Source organism: Anastrepha obliqua, chromosome 2, assembly GCF_027943255.1.
Source record: "Anastrepha obliqua isolate idAnaObli1 chromosome 2, idAnaObli1_1.0, whole genome shotgun sequence".
NCBI lineage: Eukaryota > Metazoa > Arthropoda > Insecta > Diptera > Tephritidae > Anastrepha > Anastrepha obliqua.
Window position 1 is genome coordinate 29755331 of NC_072893.1, and position 21257 is coordinate 29776587.

The 21257-nt window shown below is 38.1% G+C and overlaps 2 protein-coding genes across 2 annotated transcripts in view; one reads left to right on the forward strand and one right to left on the reverse strand.

Moving 5' to 3' along the window:
* Positions 1-20783, reverse strand: part of LOC129237689 (NIF3-like protein 1) — a 49694-nt gene extending 28911 nt beyond the window's left edge. The window contains exons 1-3 of the mRNA XM_054872577.1: positions 20506-20783; positions 20267-20398; positions 20024-20168 (exon numbers count right to left, since the gene is read on the reverse strand). Coding sequence (XP_054728552.1) covers positions 20024-20168; positions 20267-20398; positions 20506-20681 — 453 coding nt within the window. The 5' untranslated portion in view covers positions 20682-20783. The remainder of the gene's footprint in view (positions 1-20023; positions 20169-20266; positions 20399-20505) is intronic.
* On the forward strand, positions 4487-11742 carry LOC129237688 (hepatic sodium/bile acid cotransporter-like). The gene is made up of 3 exons (XM_054872576.1): positions 4487-4531; positions 9523-10923; positions 10993-11742. The coding sequence occupies exons 2-3, from the start codon at positions 9904-9906 to the stop codon at positions 11359-11361; spliced, it is 1389 nt and encodes a 462-aa protein (XP_054728551.1). The 5' UTR covers positions 4487-4531; positions 9523-9903; the 3' UTR covers positions 11362-11742.
* Positions 20784-21257: the final 474 nt, after the last annotated feature.

Consider the following 21257-nt stretch of genomic DNA (forward strand, 5'->3'; position numbering starts at 1 on the left):
AAAATTATGAGTGTTTGAAATCTTTATTTTAACATTCAAATTTTTTTCTGTTAAGTGGAAAAGATGATATCCGTCAAGTGGCTGCCGCCAGTGCTGATACACAGTTGTGGACGTTTTATCGCATTTTCCACGACTTTGCACTAAAAATTCCGGTTCTGTTCGCATTCCAGTCGAATATTTTCCTTAAGCGCTGCGATTATCTGGGGCTTGTTGGCATAAGCCCGCGACTTCAAGCAGCTCCCAAGAAAGAAGTCTGGGATGATTAAATCGGGCTATTTTGCTGGCCATGTAAATCGCCAAACGGGAGATTACGCGACCTTTACAATCCATTGTGGCTCGTGCTGTGTATGCGCTTGCACCGTATTGTTGAAACCTCATGCTCACCAAGCCACTACCTTCAAAGTCATCCAATTCCGGCAGTAAGAAGTCGTTTATCATGGCCCTGTAGCGTTCACCAGTAACACCGATGACGTCTTCCAAAAAATACGGCCCAATTACTACTCCCGCGTGAAAGCATCAATCGCGGGTTTTCAGTCACCCAAAAATGAAGATTTTGCTTATTGACGTAGCGGCTTAAGCGGAAATGCGCTTCGTCGCTCATGATGATTTCCGACAAAAAATCATTGCTGAAATTCAGGATGGCTTGGCATTAACTGATGCACTGTTTGCGCTTTGTACGGAAGGTGTGTAAGCAGCTCAATAAAATTCGCTGTAGAGTTTATTTGGTATTGCCCAATTGCGTGGCTCGCAGTCTGGTTGATGTTTCTTCGTTCTTACCGACATCGACAGCCACAGACGTGATATTCTCAGTCCAATGACCAATACGGTGGCGGCCACGCCCTACAAGGTCTCGTGTGGTTCCAGCCTATTCGACTCGAGTACCTAAGCGCCGGAATGTTTGTTCGGTTGGCGTGAAACAATTAGGATATCTATGGTTAAAAGATTTTCAGAGGTGTGCTCTTGAACAGACCGTTCTTCGGCTCTGAGTGAATTTGACAGGATCAGCTGATGGGCAGACGCCAGTTGGAATGTTAAGATTGTGTTGGTGATATACGCAAAAAATCAATCAATGAAACGTCGTTGCCGTCTGAACAACGACTGATTGGCATGCATGTGAAATTATGGTGTAGAATTTGGCTGCTGAATCTCCCCAGTGACGTGGCAGCCGAAGTTCCCCTCATGATTTTCTTTTCACCATAGTTAAAGAGCAAAACTTTGTAAATCTACCATCCTTCGATTAGGAAATCGATGTCGATATTCGCGCTGCGCCAACACCCCCGGACGATTATTGGTCATAAAAATCTAATTCGTCAAAGGTGGTGTCACTAGACCAACAACAATGTTTTGTACGTTTGATTGTCAAAACAAAGTATTGGGAAAGTAGAAAACAAAGAATGAATTCGCCTTGCTTCATTCTGGGCTGACACGGCGAAAGGAAAAAAAATCAGCCGATTTACCGATACCACCTTTAATAGATTCGCTTTGCTCCTCGCTCTTGCGGATAATTTTTTTTAATTTGTAAAGCTTTGTGAATTTTGCCCAAAGCTTGTAACTTTGATGTATACGGTTTTTTTTATGCAATGAACTTTTTATGACAAAAATAATCTAGCATGAAAAATATTGCATTTAAGAGAGACAAAGTGTCTTAATTATGTGAGCACAAGGGTACATACATACATACATACGTATAGCATATAAACAAACATAACATTTAAAATAAATACAAAACTTTAGTGTTTATACCTAGGAAGCTTTCTATCAATTAAGCCAAGCTTTTCCTTGTCGCAGATTATAATAAAATACAAACAGGTTAATTTTCCAGTTGCAAAAGTGCATTGATAGCAGAGGTTGTCGGTGCATTACGGCGATGCAGAAATCCAGTCAAGATAAAAAAATGCAAATAAATTTGAGATTATAATCAGAGGCAAAAGCTTTGAGACACATTTGCGTAGATGCAGTTCAATTGACACCGAATTAATAATTAGTGAGTGAAAGAAATTTGTTCGATTATACCACAAATTTTTGCACTTAAATAAACAAATTTAAAAAAGTGAATACAATTAGAGTTTGATAAACAAATAAAATAAAAAAAATAAAAAGTACCCAGATTTGTCATCAGCTACTCATTAGTGAACATGGGTAGATTTACTTAAAACACTTGAGATATCAAAGCAATATATTACAGCATAACGAGGAAAGTGTCAATTGAAAGAGACACCGCTCTTGCGGTTGTGTTTTGAAAAAAAAAAATAAATAAAAAAAAATACAAATTAATAAAGCATTCGGCGACAGTGCGAGGCTAGTTTTTTTTATACCCAGCCGGCAGTATTTATCGAGAAATTTTCTTAACTTGAGGGTTGTTTGTAAGTCTATCGACTTAGTCATGCCATAAGTTGTGTGACAAATTTTACTATGCATACGGCGAAAACAAATTCGCAGAAGAAGGTTCCGTTATTTTTGCTTTTGTCCCCACGCATTGTCTACTCATAAATTATACTCAATTTCGTGGTAAATTTTGTTTGTTAACAGTGGAGTGGAAAGCTAAGGAAAATGGCATTGCAGTAATTCCATTACAAAGTGTGGTGAAAGTGCAAGTAAGATTTACTAATTGCTGAGAAAACTTAATATTTCGAGAAGGTTTGTTTACCGCACGATCAGCCGTTTTTCCCAAACGTCTGAAGTGTACGACAGAAAAAAAGTGGTCGTCCTCGTGTGGTTCGAACCAGTGCAGCCATAAAAGCCATTCGAGAAAGAATTCGCAAGAATCCCATTAGAAAGGAGAAAATCATATGATCTCCACATGAAAGCCTTCCATCACTCAACTGGTCATCTTTTGGTGTCGTGATTGAAGATAATTAGACTCGACAGATGCAAGCAACTTTTTCGGCGGCACGCGGTCAACGGCCATGAAAATATTCTTTTCACGGATGAGAAAATTTTCACTGTTGAAGAAGTTTTTAATAAGAAAAAGGACAAAATCGATGCTAAAACTTCTAAAGACGCAACAAATGTTATTCAATCCAGGGTTCATCGTGGCAACCATCCAGCCTCCGTAATGGTTTGGTGGAAAGCATCTGGTATCTCTTGGTGAAAAGTATCTTCATTTCTGCGAAAAAGGGGTTAAGACCGAAAAGTGTACCAGGAGGATGTCTTAAAAGGCGTGGTGAAGCAGTTGAGCAGTACTCTCTGCAATGGAGAGCGTTGGATCTTCCAGTGGCTAAAAAACAATAATACTGGGTGCATAGCCGTAGAAGATTGGCCGACTGGTAGTCTAGATCTGAGTCCGTTGCACTACAGTTTGTGGTCAGAATTGGAGAACATGGCCTGTCAGAGGTCTCACAGAAATTTGGAGAATCTCAACGATTCATGCGCATCTTTCATTGTTCGAAACAGTGCTAGAAACCAACTTCTCTTTCACAGCTTCAACAGGCTCAAATTTTGTCCTTCGGAAATAGAAGCCGCACAGTGCAAAATCCGGCGAATAAAGCGGATGATTTTGCTCAAGGCGAAACTATTCAAGGAAGTATTGTCCATCAGCTGCTTGGTGCCCGATTTTCAAAGTGAGAGCATTGGTATAATATTTTCTTTCCCTCTTCTTCCTAGAGCGAAGCATAGGAAGTGGTTGTATTTGTAGAATCGGTATCACCTTGCATAGATTCGCCTTGACTCTATTGTCCCATTGAACATAAAAACAAAACAAAAGAATTGAGGCGAACGAAGGCTACGGTTCGCGCTTGAGGGGATACAGAAGGTTACGCACTTCGCGGACTGTTACTCGGCTCTCAGGGAATTTGTGACAGAGTCAACCACCATGTGCAGAACGCAGAGGTGGGGCCAACATCAGACCGTTAACCGGCTCTCAGCAATTTTGAAGGAATCAGCTTACTTATTGACGTTGTGTTTACTGAGACTGTGTTGGTGATATACGAAAAAAAAAAAACAGTGCAACCTCTATCTACGTTACTTCGTTTCCATCTGAATAACGACTGATTGGATGAATTGTGAAAGCACGAATTATAAAAATACCTCCAAATGCAGTTTTTCTGCGGATGAGGACGTGGTAAGAAAGTGTGTGTTCGATTGTTGTTGTTGTAGCGGCATAAACATTTTTCATACATATATAGGGAATGCTGCTGAAGTGACAGTCCTTGACTGGCTAAAAAACTGGATCGTTCCGTTTACGTAGAACTGACTGTCGTGGGAACGTCTTGTGTTTGCTTGTTTCCATTGCTTTCTTCTACTTTTCGAAACTGTGACACCCACTGTCCCAGACTAATGTACGAAAAAAAATGCCCATACACTTAATGAATGAATATGAATTCTTAAAGGGCCATTTTTCCAAAGTTTAAATGCCCAATTTTCCAGGCTTTCACTCAGTTTAACAAATTGACCATAGTTGAACTAGCACTGAAAAACCCGCCGTAAGTGTATGTACATATTACCCTTGGCGAGCATAACCGAGGGGATGGGAGATAGTGTGGATTGGTTCAAGACTCGAAGCTTACTATGAACACGAGAAAACCAAATAAGAGTAAGTGTTTTCTGATAACTATTGCCCCATTGCAGGTAATCGTAAACTCCCAAGTGTATTTCTACCATGAAAAGGTTTTTCAAATAAATTTATTTGCCTTTCGAATGTAGGCCTTTCTAAAACAACATCCAGACGCAAACACCTTATAACACCACCTTGATCAAACATCACATCTGTGATTAACATTCCTTCCAAAATTTTATTGCCATTATTGCTTGACATTTGTAAAAGGTACGCAGTTTAAGTAAATTACCTGTGCACATCTTTCCGATTTTTTATATTTTTAAAATTGAATTCGCAACAATGGGTTAGTATTAAATTTGCGTTAAAATGGATTCATTAGTGCGAAAACCTTAGAAATATTGGGAAACTGTTTCGGTAGTAATATTCTAAAGAAAACAGCCAGCATGAACGCTTCAGAAGAGATCTTGTGCCCATCGAGGATGACGACCGTAGTGAGAGGCCATCGACATCGAAAACTGATGAAAACATTAGTAAAGTGTAGAGGACTTGAACATTGCATTGGATCCGTTCAAGGCATTGTAGTTATTGATTTGGGTTTGCGCCGTGGTGTGGCAAAGTTAGTCCCAAAGCGCCTGAATTTCATGCAAAAAAGGGGTCGCGTTGAGTTCCCAAATACATGATTTCCAAGACTGAAAACGACCCAACATTCACTAACCGCATTATTACTGGAGACGAGACCTGGGTTTATGAGTACGACACGCAATCCAGGCATCAGGCGAGTGAGTAAAGAGTTCCGAATTAACTATGACCAAAAAACCACGTCGTTTTCAGTACAACGGTATTGTACTCCACGAATTCTTAACAGAAGGCTAGACAGTTATTAAGGACTATTATTTGGACGTTATGAGTCGTTTACGTGAGGCAATTCGCCAAAAAAGAAATGGTTTGTGGGCGAACAACTCGTGGATTTTCTACCATGAGAACGTACCATCGCACAATACCATCATTATCCGAAATTTTTTGACTAAGAACGAAACGAATACCATCCAACAACCATCGAATTCACCTGACGTAGCTTTCTGCGATTTTTTTGTGTTTGATCGAGTCAAAAAACACTACGGGGAACGCGTTGTAACAGCCGAAAGGAAGTAAGGAAAAATCGAAGATGGCTCTGATTTCCGAATACCGAAAATAAGGTTCCAGAAATGTTTCGGAAGCTGGATCAAACGCTGGCATAAGTGGATTGCAGTTCACGGGAAGCACTTTGGAGGCGACAATACGACTTTTGAGGAATAAATTTGTATTTTGAATTTTCTGAATATATGAGAGAAGGCAGGCTAAGATGGTAGGGTCACGTAATGCGTAGAGACAAAGACCACAATGTCAAACTCGCCGTGAATATAACTGAGCTAACAAGAATTAGAGGAAGATCAAAATGGACCTGGCTAAATACGATACAAAAGGATATAAGAGACCAACACCTTGATGATGTGACGACGCAGGACAGAGGAACCTGGCGCATGAGGACAAGGAGGGCCAACCCCAAATAGGGACAAGGCAAAGAGAGAGAGAGAAAGAGTGATACCGGGAACTTTTTGATGAAGGGTTTTATGAGTAGTCTTTTTATGGCAGAAATACACTTGGAGGTTTGCCATTGCCTGCCGAGGGACGACCGCTATTAGAAAAATATATATTTTTATCATTATGATGTTTCATGCCCGGAGATTCGAGCCTACGCACTCCCGAACGGTAGTCACGCACCATCCCAAAAAGATCCTCATAAAACCATTTGCCGTACGGAGTCGGCTTAAAACTGTAGGCCCTTCTATTTGTCGAACTACATGAAGATGCACGCCACAAATAGGAGGAGGAGCTCGCCTAAACACCTGACATAAGTGTGCGCGACAACTACTTTTTTTTGCAACGTTGTTTTACGTATTACCAAAGAACATATAAAGACAATAAGGTGAATATCCTACCAGAGTTCTGGTTTCTAGCGGAACTTTGGTATTAGTTCAAATCACATATGTGCCCATAATTATAAAACTTAAAAAAAAAATGAGTTAGTCACTTATTTTACATCCACATTATCTTAAACTATATTTATTTAATGTAATTTTCACGATATCGATATAATTTCGTCGGTATACGGAATTCGTTTAGTGTTAATTAGGAAAGACGTCTAAGTCAAAAATTTGAAGAAATGCCATATTTACTGAAAGGAAAGATCCAAGCATGCAATAATGAGGAAGGGAAATTACATCTTAAAGAAAGTCATGATGTACATTTACAAAATGCCGAAAGAGCTTGGAACTGTCTTGCAGAGGATCCTCGTTTGGTTTACAAAAAGCACTTCCGTACCCTAAACTGTCTGTTTCGTTAGTCTATTATAAGTGAAATATGTATGTTTATAACTTGGACTTCCATAATTTCCATATGTATGTATGGGATGAAACTACAGCACTAAGAGGTGCACAGGAAGTAGCATCAAGCATTTTAGCGCATATGGAGAATATTATAACTACTCAAAAACACGTAGTAGCTTACAGTAATGCGTGTTCAGGCCAAAATCGTAACATTAAAGTAGCATTAACATGAAAATTGCTCAGCCTAATAATAATAATATTGAGACGACGACACTACACATTTTTTGGTATTGATTCATTCCTTTCTACCGAACGACCGTGATTTCGGTTTGATAGAAATGAAAATAAAAAAAGAAACTTACTTATACTCGTACAACCCTTAGCATTATTATGAATTGATAGAAAAGTGTAGGAGGAAAAAGCCATTTTCGGTAAAACGAATGTCGTAGCCGGATTTTATTTCGACGAAGTCACTAGAAAAATAACAAAAAGAGTAAAAAATACCGTGGGTGAATCTGTCTGTTAGCTGAAAATTCAATGGATTCGTTTTTCGAAAACTGAAACTTATAAAATGTTTCTAAAAAACTTCTTTAGATGATTCTAAATTCCACGTTTTGGATCTTTCACCTAAAAGAGGAATACCAAAAATATACGAAAATATTAAATTATTTCCACCATAAACCAGTAACGGAAGAAAATCATAAAGATATTATGTGTTAACTACCATATTAGTCCGGGAGCCAGGGGTCGATTTTGGACTGCGTTTTTATACCGTTAAATTCTTGACTATACTTGTGATTTAGCTTTCATGAATAACGAAACTGAAACGAAAAGTCAGCTGGTGCACCCGCGGTGGGTGTGATTGTGGGAGGGTACGAAACGTGTCGAAAAAAATTTTCTACCAACTCATTTTATACCGGCTGAAATTTTTTTCACGTATTGCTGACATTTAGTAAAATAAAAAAAATAAAAATTGTCAGCTGCGCGGTAGAGGGGGGAAAACACGTCAGTTGAACAGGTGAACTTGTAAAATAAATTACAAAGTAAAACTAGTTTATGCCGATTGAAATTTTCAAATGTTATAGTAGTATTAAGAAATGAAAATGGAAAAATAATCGTCAGCTGATTGCCGGTTGGCAAAAAAGACGTCAGTCGTAGCATTGAAAATTTCGCGCGCCGCCGAGATGTATGAACGCAATGATACATTCTTGCTTCGGCTGACGGTCTTCCCACCGCTATGAACGCAGCTGACCATCATTATTATATTTTCATATGTGTCTAAAATTATGTTAAAAAATTTCAATCGGCATAAAGTAGTTTTACGTTTTAATTTAATTTACAATTTCGCCGGTTCAGCTGATGTATTTTCCCCCCTCTACGGCGCAGCTGACTATTTTTTTTTTTTAGGTAGACAATTTTTTTTGACACGTTTCGCAGCAGCCCACGCACGTACCAACCGCTACTGGACCAGCTGACGGTTGGTTTCGTCATCCATTGGATAGCGTCTGCCTTCAGTATTAAAATCAGTCGGCATGAAATAATGAGGTCAAAATGACCCCTGGCTCTCGGACTATATATCCTTCCAGTTTATCATGGACGTTTTAAGGGGGTGGTAGGGTTTAGCGCTAAAAAAAAAACACTTTTTTTTGAATTTTTTACAGAAATATGGCTTAAGATACTTTAATAAAATCAGTTGCATGTTATTGTACATCTTTTCAATAAGTTTTTAAAAAATATTAATAATAAAATATTGACAAATAAGCCCATGACAGAGTTTTTTTGGAGATATGTTTTTCGAGAGGTGCTCTGCGGTGCCAATCGGCATTCGTCGTAGAATCATCTGAAACTAAAAAAGTCGAATTTTTCAGTTAAAGTATGACGTAATGCTCCACACCTCCACCTCCCCTCATTTTTGTAGTTTTGGTGGCAAAAAAACGTAAAACGAGCATTTTTGGCGAAAAATTTCGCCATATTTGTAAGTGAAAAACAACCTTAAAAAAAAAAATAATAAAAAAAAACAGGGGGGAGGGAGGTATTTTTGATTTAGAAAACGTGTGCCAAATTTGAAAAGAATCGGTTGAATAGTTTCGGAGTTGTGATTGGCACCGACTTTTAAGAAGTCGTTTCGGGAAAAACACGTTTGAAAAAATGACTCTGAAAAACTATCGATGCTCCGCATTCGAGGTAGAGTGCCTACAAAGGCTATAACTTAGAGAGTTCTGCTCCGAACCACTTAAAATTTTGACACAACATTCTTGAAATGATTTACTATAAGATGAGCGAAGAAAAAAAATTTCGATTTTGTGACCCTACCCCCCCCTTAATAATCTTAAAAACTAAAAAAAATGATAAAAATGGGTTACTTTTTAAAAATTAGTTAATATATGTTCATGGATTATTTCATTAAAGTTATTGTTTCAAATTAAACTCATAGTTCTTTATTGCACTAAGTCATTTATAGGACATTTAATTAATTTTGAAAATGGCCTAAGTCAATTAGGACTTTAAAAACAACATTTTCATATGAAATTTATACATAATTTCATATTGATAATAAATTTCCATTAATCCAGACTAAGAAAATTATAAATTAAAAAGTCGCATAATATTATATAAAAATATTTTTTAACTCGTTCAAACGCATTCATTTGATCTTTTCAGATTGTTTTTGCTAAATCATGATCGGCATATAATCGGCATGAATATCGGAAAGTAATTACGGAGTGTCATAAAATCCACAGAACACAGATATGCACTAGGTGTATATAAGTACATATCGCCTGAAAAGCCATATACCAACCAAATAATCAGCAAAACGGCAAAGTCAACAATGATTAAATAATTCACTTCAGTCCATATAGTTGGCGCTTGAGCGCTCGTAACTTACGGTACAGAGGTATTTACTAACCAATAATCAAATCATTACGTTTTCGATCTCCTGACGGTGAACACATTTGGTATTAGTGAATTGACATTTAGCGGCTAAATTGCATATTTTCGGAGCTATTACAGCGGAAACTGCGAAAAAAAAAATATATCGAAATGCAGTACTTCTTGCTGTGCGCAATATTCGGCGCAACATTCATAGCAATGGCTGTAAGCGGCGAAGTCGATAATGACCGTTTGAAAGCGCCCGTTTGGTCAGTGCAATTTGAATATGAACAATTAAATATGACAATGACACACTCACAAAAAGTGTCTTTTATTATCACGGGCATTGAACCGTCTTGGAACCGTGATTTCGAGTTACACGTGTGGCATGATAACGAAGCAGTCGCCTATGTAGATCGAGTTGAAACGGTATTCAGCAGCGGGGATGGAGAAACGGGGATGGTTAAAGGTAATTTTACTATCAAAGCCGTGCTTTTGGGATATACACAAGTTTATGTGGAGCTACAACGGACCGGCTATGAAGCGGAAAGATCACAGCAGTCCATGAAAGTGATTGTAACGAGATCAATGACACTGTTAGATATGATTTTCAACATCTCCGTGGGCTGCTTTGTAATGGTGATTTACGTCAATTTCGGTGCTGTGCTGGATTTGGAAGCTTTAAAACGTATTGTGCTATGTCCAGTCGGACCGGTTATTGGCTTGTTTTGTCAATTTATGGTGATGCCCATACTAAGTTTTCTAATTGGCTATTATCTTTTTCGCGAAATGATCGAGTTACGTTTGGGTTTATTTTTCTTGGGCGTCTCACCGGCGGGCGGATCATCTAATATATTTGCTGTGCTGCTCAACGGTAATCTAAATCTGTCTATCACGATGACGGCGATCAGCAATTTAGCGGCCTTTGGCATGATGCCATTATGGATATTCACATTGGGTGCACTGATATTTCGCGATGGCAACTTTGCGATTCCTTACAAATCGATTGCCTCCATCTCGTGCACCTTGGTTGTGCCAATTGCTGTGGGCATTATGCTGCAACAGTATGCGCCCGAGGTAACGAAGAGAATATCCAAGTTGCTCAAACCCATCTCGTTGCTGCTCATTTTATCGATAACATTTTTCGGCTGCATACTCAACTCTTACATGTTTAAGCTGCTCTCACTGGAGGTAGGCCAAAAACTAGAGTCCTAGGTAACAATATTTTATAAGTTTCATATTTGTTTATGTCATTCACAGGTTTTAATTGGCAGCTGTATACTGCCATGGTTGGGCTATATAATTGGCTGGCTTATAGCCACTGGCTTGCGACAACCGCCAAAAGATGCCATCACCATTGCTATTGAGACGGGCATTCAGAATATTGGAATTGCGATTTTCATGTTGAATTTCACATTGCCACAACCACAGGCCGATATGACGACTGCGGTACCAATAGCTAATTCATTGGCGACGCCACTGCCCTTGCTTCTAATCTACTTCATCAAATTGTGTTTCTGTCGCAAGGGTGAGAAAGCAGTGGAGGAGGAGTCACCTAACAAAGAAACTGAACTGGTCGCGATTATGGAGAAAGGCCAAGAGCAAGAAACTAAAAAGTTTCCACAATGAAATCAGTGCAGCGATTGTGATCACTATATTATTTAAGTAAAACATTAGTCATTGTAATATACAGCACCCATTTTTTATAGTACTAACAAAAGTAATTCCTAAGTAAAGTTTGAAAATAGTATATTACTACTAGCGGTCGCCCAGCGGCAGGCAATGGCAAACCTACGAGTGTGTTTCTGCCATGAAAAAGTTACTCATAAAAAACATTTACCGTTCGGAGTCGGCTTGAAACTGTAGGTCCCTCCATTTGTGCAACAACATCAAGACGCACGCCACAAATAGGAGGCGAAGCTCGGCCAAACACCTAACAGTAGTGTACGCGCCAATTAAATATTTATTTGTTTTTATAAATAATTTTTATTTATTTTTATAAATGAAAAACGCAAAAACAACAAAATGTAACGAAAGAATTTTTTATAGGAAATAAAAAAAAATGATATAAAAATGTTAATTTAATATTCTAACGCTTTTTGTCATTGACTAGTGAACATGCAAACTCATAAAACAGACAATGATTTAAAAACTCCCATTCTGTGAATTCGCTTTGAGTACCACGAATAAGAAAATTCGAAGCGAAAAATAATGAGAAAGCAACAATAGACCTTTTCTTTTTGCCAAGACTTAGTAAGTGGCGAATAGATGAAGTAAATGGTACAAAGGAACATATGCCGGCAACGCGGGAAGAGAACTGCCTACAGTTAGAATTTTCAAAAAATCGATTTTGTTTTTATTTTATTTTCTTAATGTACAAATATTTAAGAATACACACAGAAATTGTAATATCGTTCCAGTGAATATTTTCGAAGTTACACGCAAATTGGAAAAAGCGTTTCAGAGTGCTTGTATAGTGTTTTTCAAACTGTAAACGCGTATTTCTAAAAATAGTGTTTTCAAAGTCGGTGACCAACATTACTCGAAAACGGCTAAACCGGTTAGTGTGAAATTTTAACACAAAGTTCTTAAATACATATTTTAATTAGTAATTAATTGAAGATTTTTTCTCACCGATAAATATTTTTTTTTAAAAGGTCGAAATTTTGCTCAAAAATCAATTTTTTTGAGAAACCGCTATTTAAAAAAAAATAATTTTCCTTATTCCTTCGATTAATTACGATATTTAACACGTTGAGTGCCACCATACAACAAAAAAAATGGGGTTCGTCCGGCCACGATTTTTTTTTTACATAATACAATAGAATATTGTTCAACAAAATGTAGGCCATATGATGCCACATTGGTCTCATACCCATAGGCCAAGCAGCATAAACAATACAATGGCTCTAGTATGGCGTGAATACATTACTACTAATAGCCTCTATGAAGCAGCTGCATCAGCACAAACCGAAATCTCATACATTATACCGTGAGACCAAGTGTCACCACGAGGCCTGAAAGTCTCTTCGCACTGTGAGACCAACCTGGACTCACATGGCACTCAACGTGTTAACATTACTTTAACGAAATCTGTTTGGCTTTTTGATTTCAGGGGATCCAGTTCGGAGATATAGTGGTCACCGCAAAACGTCTTTTTTGAGAGTAGCTTTCAGAGATCAGCTGTAACTCCTTTCCAAATAAATATTTTTACTAATACTAAGTCTTAAAATACAGTTAAAAGATAATATAATATGTGTGCAAATTTTTAGATCAATAAATTTAAGTTTTCTCATAAAAAATTCTGGAAAATTCGCTTTTTTCGGCCTTATAACTGTATATATCCCCTTAAATTACATGTGCTAGTAAGGCAGTGCGGCCTAAATTCATACTCGCTAGCGGCGAATCTTACTCGATATCCTTGTTGTTGCTTTCGCATGCAAATTTTTCGTCGAGTTAATCGAGCTTAGAGATAGCGAGCGGGGATATGGCGAATAGAAGAGGCCCAATTACAAATTGCACAAATAATTTTGAGGATTTCTCATTGACATTTACAGTTAACGATTATTTTTATATTACTCTACTTTTCCTATATAGGAAAACTTGTAAACACGTATGTACGAATTGAAGTGATAAAGACAAGTACATAAGCGGCATACAATTTTGATAACAGCAGCAGATATTTGAATTGACTATAAATTTGCCAATAAGTGTTGTTGTTTTTTTACTTTTAATATATTATCGTTTGTCAATAAATTAACCAAGTACAGTGGCGATCAATAAAAATGCAACACTTTTAAATCGAAAATCGGTTCGTCTATGAACAGACGCAAACATTTCGCTGCGCACAATAGATTGCAGATAATTTCTAAACTAAATTCGTTGTTGTTGTAGCAGTACATCAAGCCCTGCCAGTATGGTGCAGTCACCGGTCGTCATCGCCGATCTCAACGATATTTCTAACGGTGGGCCGAGGAAATATGCTGTTCCGACGGATTTAGTCCGAACGGAGAGGGTTGTAAAGTGAGTGGGTTTAAGTGGACATATGAATAGGTGTTTAATGTCGTGCGAAGTAGTTTCCCATGCTCGACATATGTATGTACGTTGAGTTAGTCGTGACCAATTCTGCATAGGTTGGAGTTTAATCTACTTCCACGCAATTGTGCTAAGATAATGCGTTTGAACTCTACTGACGGCATTCGGGTGTGCGGAAGTTTAAGAAAGTGGTCAGAGATTCCCGCTGAAAGTCGTCCACTGCCTGTGTGGTCCAGTAGTTGTGTTCAGCCCTGGATTTCGTCAGTGCAGTTGAAGGGATGCCTGGGAGGGGGCTCAGCTGCTGAAAAATGTTGTTGTTGTGGTTGTAGCAGCAATACTAAACCTGCCAGTGTAGTGTAAATAACCGTTCATCTTCGTCTAACTCATCTAAAGGTAGGCCCAGGAAGCTTGCTGTTTCGACAAGTTGAGTCCAGAGGGAGAAGGGTGTTAGATTAGTGGGTTTGGTGGGGCATGTGAAAAGGTGGTTATTGTCGTGCGTGGTGCCTTCACATGCAGGACATGAGTTTAGTATGTTGGGGTCAATTATGGATAAGTAGGAGTTTATTTCGTTTATAAGTAGGAGTTTAGCCTGCTACATTATTCAGAACGTAATTGTGACAAGGTTACGCGGGTCTCACGGGGAAGCTGAAGCTCTTCATCTGTTGTAGGTAGTGGTTGGACTTCGATTACGACATTCGGTGGTCGGGAGCTTAAGAAGGTGATAAGGGTCTACCGATATCTGTCTAACGATTGTCTGTCTAAAAACTGTCTTATCTAGTACCTGTATGTTCGTTTTGTCCTGGATCTCGTCGGCGTAATTGAGGGAGTGCCTCCTGACGTGCCTGGAAGGCGGGTTTGGTTCAAGCAGGTTTCTAGAAAATATCAGGAGTGGTTCCTACGGTAAAAACCCAGCAGAAATTGATTGCTGAGCGTCCTGCTATGCTTCTTAACTGGAGGTGCACTAGCTTTATTGCGGAGATGTTGCACGTGAGACATCAGTAGGCAATCCGCGGCTGTCCTGATGACAGCAATCTGGCGGTTTGGAACTTACTCCACTAGTTTCCGGCGATCAGATGGGTGCTGCGTAATTCAGAACCAGCCTGACCAATTGCTTTAAATGTCGCCAGCAACATTTCTTTGTCTTTGCCCCCAAGTGCTACGGTTAGCGATTTGAGGACTTTGTTGTCGTTTTGGACCTTAGTGGTAATTGCATTTGTATGCGCCGAGTAGGAGAGCAAACTTTCGAAGGTGACACTCAAAATTTTGTGAGATTATTGGTGTATCAAAGACTTTCACCTTTAACTGTAGTTTGACCTCTATCGCCCAGGTGGTAAGTAAAGTCGTCGTGGATTTAGTTCGCGTTAGCTGGAAATTCCTCACAGTGACGAAGCGAGAAAGACTGGGTTGATAGTTGCTCCTTTTGGAACACAAGCCATCTATGTCATTGGTGGACGCCATTATTGAGCAATCGTCAGCCTAAGAAATCAGTGAAAGTCTGGTGGTTGAGGAAGCTTCGAGATGTAGAAGTTGAAGAGCAAGGGTGAAAGAACACCACACTGCAGTACTATTTGCTTTATCCCACTCAATTTTAGTCGGTTTTACGCAATGGCGCTGAACCTCACCATTAAACTAAATTCTTTTCAAGCTTTGTTTTTCGTTCGTTTGTTCTTTGTTTTTCGTTCGTTTTTTTTTTTTTTTTTTTTAATTTGTCATCTAAATGAATCGCACATTAATATGCAAATATATAATTGAAATAAGTAACATAATTGTTATGAACTTTTATTCGTGATTGTACTTTACCGAAACGCGCGATCTTTTATTTGAATAAACAACTTTCTCACCCGTAAGGAATGGTCGAATAATTAATGCACTCACAACAACAAAACAACTCTTTCAAGGTGTTGAAATATACCTCTAATTATTTTCTGCACTTAGAAATATAAAATAATTCCTAGCGTTCCTATGACTAATAAACCATTGGCGCTGGATTAATATACATTCATACGTATGTACAGTGGTCACACAATTTATTCGTACACCCGCCGTAGCTTTGCGCAAAATATTTGCTGTGAAAATATATTATTTTGGGTCACTGTAAGAATGTTACATTCCTGATGAATTGCCGCAAAAAAAACTCCCGTTATTTCAACTCACAATGAGGGATTCCCATGAAAGCAGGCAGATGTAGCAAAATGCTGCAAAACATTTATTCGTACACTTTCCGCTCATGATATTGTTGCTGCAAAAGTAATCTTAACCCTTAACTGGTCCGGCGTCGTCTGAGAGACTACGTCATATAAACAAATCCTGTTTATTTGCTACTGGAACCACCTACATACGGGTCGCTCCGCCTATTCCTTCCCCTATTGGTCATTAAAAAATAGTCACATTTCTGTCGATTTTGTTCAGTTATACTCTAAGTTAGGAATGATTATATTTGCGCGGTAGTCTGTCAGACTACGCCGGACCCTTTACGTTACTTTAGTGCGTGTTTCAAATATAGTGAGTTATGGCTGGGCCATCTAAACGGGTGCGTTTGGGCGATTGTGATTATGAAGAAACTCTCTCTAAGTGGAATAACGAAGACACTGATAGTGGTAGTGATATAGACGATGTGTCGGACGACTATAATATTGAGTCAGAGCATGACACTAACTCGGAATTATCTGAATATGAGGAGGACAATGACAGTGATGAAGTGGACTCAACGGAAAGTGAAAAGAAATATATATATGGCAAAAATCGGTATAGGTGGTGTACTTCAGAAGTTCATCCATCATCTAAAGTCCGAAAACATAACATTGTGATGAAAGTTCCCATACTGAAATCAAAGGCAAGGATGCTTGGTGAGTCTGCAGATCCGCTAGCTATTTGGGGCTTACTTTTTATTGACAATATATTTGAACATATTATGCAGTGCACTAACAAAAAGCTAAATTCGATGAGTGAAAAATATTCTGCGGTTTCAAAACACCACCTATTTGCAACAGATGGAACTGGAAGGGACATATTCAGAGCAGTTCTCAGTAAGAAAAGATTTGCTGTCCTTTTGGCTGCGATAAGATTTGATAATCGAGAAGATAGAGAAGAACGCAAAAAGGATGACCCTACTGCAGCTATATCTTTCGTGTTTAACAGTTTTATAGAGAATTGCCAAAGTTTATATGGATTAGGGCAATCTGCTACTGTAGACGAATTGCTGGTGAGTTTCCGTGGGAGATGCCGCTTTAAGATGTAGATGCCAAACAAGCCAGCAAAATATGGCCTTAAAATTCAGTGCTTAACAGACGCGAGAAACAGCTATCTTTATAATGCTTATATCTATTGCGGAAAGGACTCGGATGGTTTTGGTCTCAGTAACGAAGATAAGAAACTTTTAAAACCTACGCAAGCAGTATTACGCCTAGCAACGCCGCTCTTCAACAGCAATCGCAACATAACAGCTGATAACTGGTATTCTTCAATACAGTTAGTGGACGTCCTTCTAAGAAAAATTTAACGTATGTAGGCACCCTAAAAAAAATAAACCCGAAATACCACAGACCTTCCTACCCAATCGCAAAAGAGCTGCTGGATCAACATTCTATGGATTTAGGGAGGAATGCACAATAATTTCCCACGTTGGAAAAGGTGGAAAAGCCACAATTCTGATATCTTCCATGCACGACAGAGAATACACTGACCAATTAACTAATAAACCAGAAATAATCACCTTTTATAACGAAAATAAAGGAGGAGTTGATTCCATTGACGAAAAGTGTTCAAAAAGTACATCCAGTCGTCGTATTGACAATCTTTTTCCGTGTCTTGGATATTTCTGCGGTAAATTCTTATATTCTTCATCAGTGTTACAAAAACAATCCAATAATAAAAGAAAAAAATGTTTTTGGAAAACAGCTAGCTATGCAATGGGTGGAAGATCATATGAAACGGCGCATAACAATGATGAATATACCACGTGAAATACGAACCATGATTAGAAGGATACTTAGAGTTCCAGAAGAACAACCAACTAATGATGAAACAAATCTTATTCTCCAAAAACGTAAGATTTGCCATATATGTCCTAGCAACAAACGCAGGATGACCAAATACTTATGCGTTTATTGCAAGAATCCAGTCTGCTTAGGGTGCACAGATCCAATCTGCAAAAACTGTATCTCAAACTTGTGAACTTTGGGCCTTGCTGGATACAAAACCACCTTCAACTTTCCATATCTTTATGAGTTTTATGGTTATATAATGATTTACAAATCAATTCTTAAAAAAAAAAATAGTTAACTAGCTTGTTCTCACTTTTTTATGATTTTCGGAAAGAATAAGCATTTTTTTTTGTAGATGTGTGGTACATTATTCCTTCTTGTGTTTATAATTTGTTAGACTTTGCCCCAAATGCATGTATTTTTACTAAATATAGTTCATTTGTGTTCATAATATCGATGTTTATTAAAAAATAATAATAACTTTATGTTGTGTTTTATTATTGAGCTTCAAAACGTACTCGTCTCACAGACTACGCCGGACCAGTTATGTTACTCATGGAGTACCGGACCAGTTAAGGGTTAAAAATCGTTTGCGTTTTTACTAAAATTGCTGAAAACGAAATAAGATTGGTTTTTCTTAGTTTTTATCGCCGATTCAGTTTCAGTTGCGCGCAATATCTCGATTGAAGGTGACTAAATGGGACGAAGTGCGGGTTTAGCATTAGAAATGTTATTAAATTGTACTTGGAAAACAAGTCCCTGCGCGAAATCGGCAAATCGCATTCTGCGGTGCAAAGTCTTACTGCTACTTACGTTAATACTGGTAAATTGGAAGCTAATCACCACCAAGTCGGATGGCGAAAAATAATGACTCCACGTGAGGAACGCAACATAGTAGCATCGGTCACGCAAAATCCAAAAGTAATCTCCACGATATATATATAATTGGGACCTACAGTTTCAAGCCGAGTCCGAACGGCTAATGTTTTTATGAGGAGCTTTTTCATGGCAGAAATACACTCGGCGGTTTGCCATTGCCTGCCGAGGGGCGACCGCTATTAGAAAAATGTTTTTATAATATTAATTTTGCTTTCACCGAGATTCGAACCAACGTTCTCTCTGTGAATTCCGTATGGTAATCACGCACCAACCCATTCGGCTACGGCGGCCGCCACGATACTATGGCGAAATATTCAAGAGTCTCTGCATAAAAAAGTAAGCCCACAACAAGTTCGTAATTGCCTGCATAACGCTGGTTATCATATCAGAGAGGCACGCCGCAAGCCATACATTTCAGATATTAACAGGAAGAAAATATTGATATTCGCCAAACGCTATATAAATGAGCCAGATTTCTTTTGGGAAAATGTCATATTCAGTGATGAGTCGAAATTTAATGTTTCCGGATCAGATGGCCCTTTTTGAGGGCGTGGAGGAGGAAATGCGGTGGTTTGGGAGTGTATAGTTGCATCTGAGGTAGAAAAAATGGTCTCTATTGATGATAAAATGGACAAACATCTGTATTAAGAATAATTTGTATGATAGTGCTGTTAAATTTGGACTGGATGCTAAAGGATTCTTGTTTCAACAAGAAAATGACCCAAGACACTCATTTTATCTCATGCAAGAATGGCTTATCACTTACCACTATAAGCAGCTTAAAACTCCACCTCAATCACCGGATCTGAACCCAATTGAGCATGTCTGGGAGCTCTTAGAAAGGAGATTCAGAAAGCACATAATAACATCAAAGGCGTCATTAAAGACCAACATTAAGTGCCGACAGGAGGAAAATTCCAGCTAATGAAACCAAAATATTGGTGAAAAGTATGCACCGACGTTTGGAAGCAGTTATTAAAGCTAAAGGCGGCCCAACGAAGTACTGAATACTCGTTTTTTCCATTATTTTTTTAATAAAATATTCTTTGATTGGCTACGTGAGAATAATATTTTTGCATACAATTTTGCCTTACTTCGTTATTGCCTTAAGTTCTCTAATTCCAGAAATGAATTTGGAAGTTTTTATTCCTTAAATATTGTATAAATATGTTATTTTTTACGAATATATTAAAATTTTGTTCTTTTGTATAAATCGTTCTACGTATTAGGTGCATCTGTTCATAAACTGTAAGTGTACGAATAAATTGTGTGACCCCTGTATATCATATCAGAGAGTTCTGCCAAAGCAAACACAACTGAACCGCGGAAATTCTTCAATTCTCAAACCAAATTAAATTAATATCTGATTTTCAACTCTCGCCAAATTATCTTACCTCTATGGGCTGCATATCTACACACGGCAGTGCAGAGGACAGCCAGTCGTTCACTCCTCCAGGCACAGCATCCCAAGTTGTGTGTGGTGAATATAAAGCAATACCTTCTGATAGGCAAATAGAAACAATTCGTTCCTTCCAGTTTCTATAGAGGGAATACAATATTGGGCATCAGATAAATGCCAGATATGTTTTCGTATTTTCATGTATTATACATACACATGTACATATGCATCAACTTACTTTTGTGTAATACGTTTAAGTGGTGCAAATATTGGTGGATGATAAGAGACAATCAGGTCGGCGCACTGATCAACAGCTTCCTGCATAACACGCTCCGTCAAGTCGTTGGTTAGCAGAATATTGCGTACGGATCTTTAAAAGTAAAACAGTACATACATACATATATTTGTTTGTATGCATGTATGTACAACATATTATAATCACCGCTAAAAATAATTATTTTTATAGCTGGGTATTACCTCTCCCTATGAGGTTCGATCAGGAGGCCCACATTATCCCACTTTTCGGCTAAATTGAGTGGCGCAAACTTCTCCAGCTCGAATACAACATTTTGCAAAGTTCTTCCTCGAGGCATTATGGATAAAGTGCGTTTAAAAACTAACGGCGCAGTGATAGTAAGAAAATTGGTAATCATAAAAGGAACTCAATTTATGCTTAAAAATCACTCAAATGTATTTAAAAAAAAAACAAGGTAAATATAAATATGTACTCGACGATGATATCACTGCAAAAACCAAAAAACCGGTGAAGACAAATAAAAAACAGCTGTTCTCCGCCAGTGATGGGATGCGTAACATGCGCAACAGGCAATCGATTGCGATATGTGAGAAAAGCGGTATTTGAAAATTAAAAAAGAACGAAACAAAAACTGATAATACTAAATTACTACTTTTTATTAATTTGAGATTTACCGGTTTGTTCTCTCATAAAACTGTCTGCCTGAGCCCAGGAAACGTTTAAGCAAAGTGAATTTAAGTGAATCGTACGAAAAATCGATAGTTCCTCTAACGAAATGCCTCTTTTTGACCACAGCTGCGCTGCACAGCTTGTATTGATCAATAATATTGACGATGGCTAGACAAATTTTGTGGTGTGCTGTTATATTGATGGTAACTTGCTCATTTGATAAGTTCTATTTTGTATTTTAATTTTAGTTTTTCAATTTTAATTTCACTATTTAAATTTTCTTTATTAATTTTCCACAATTCTC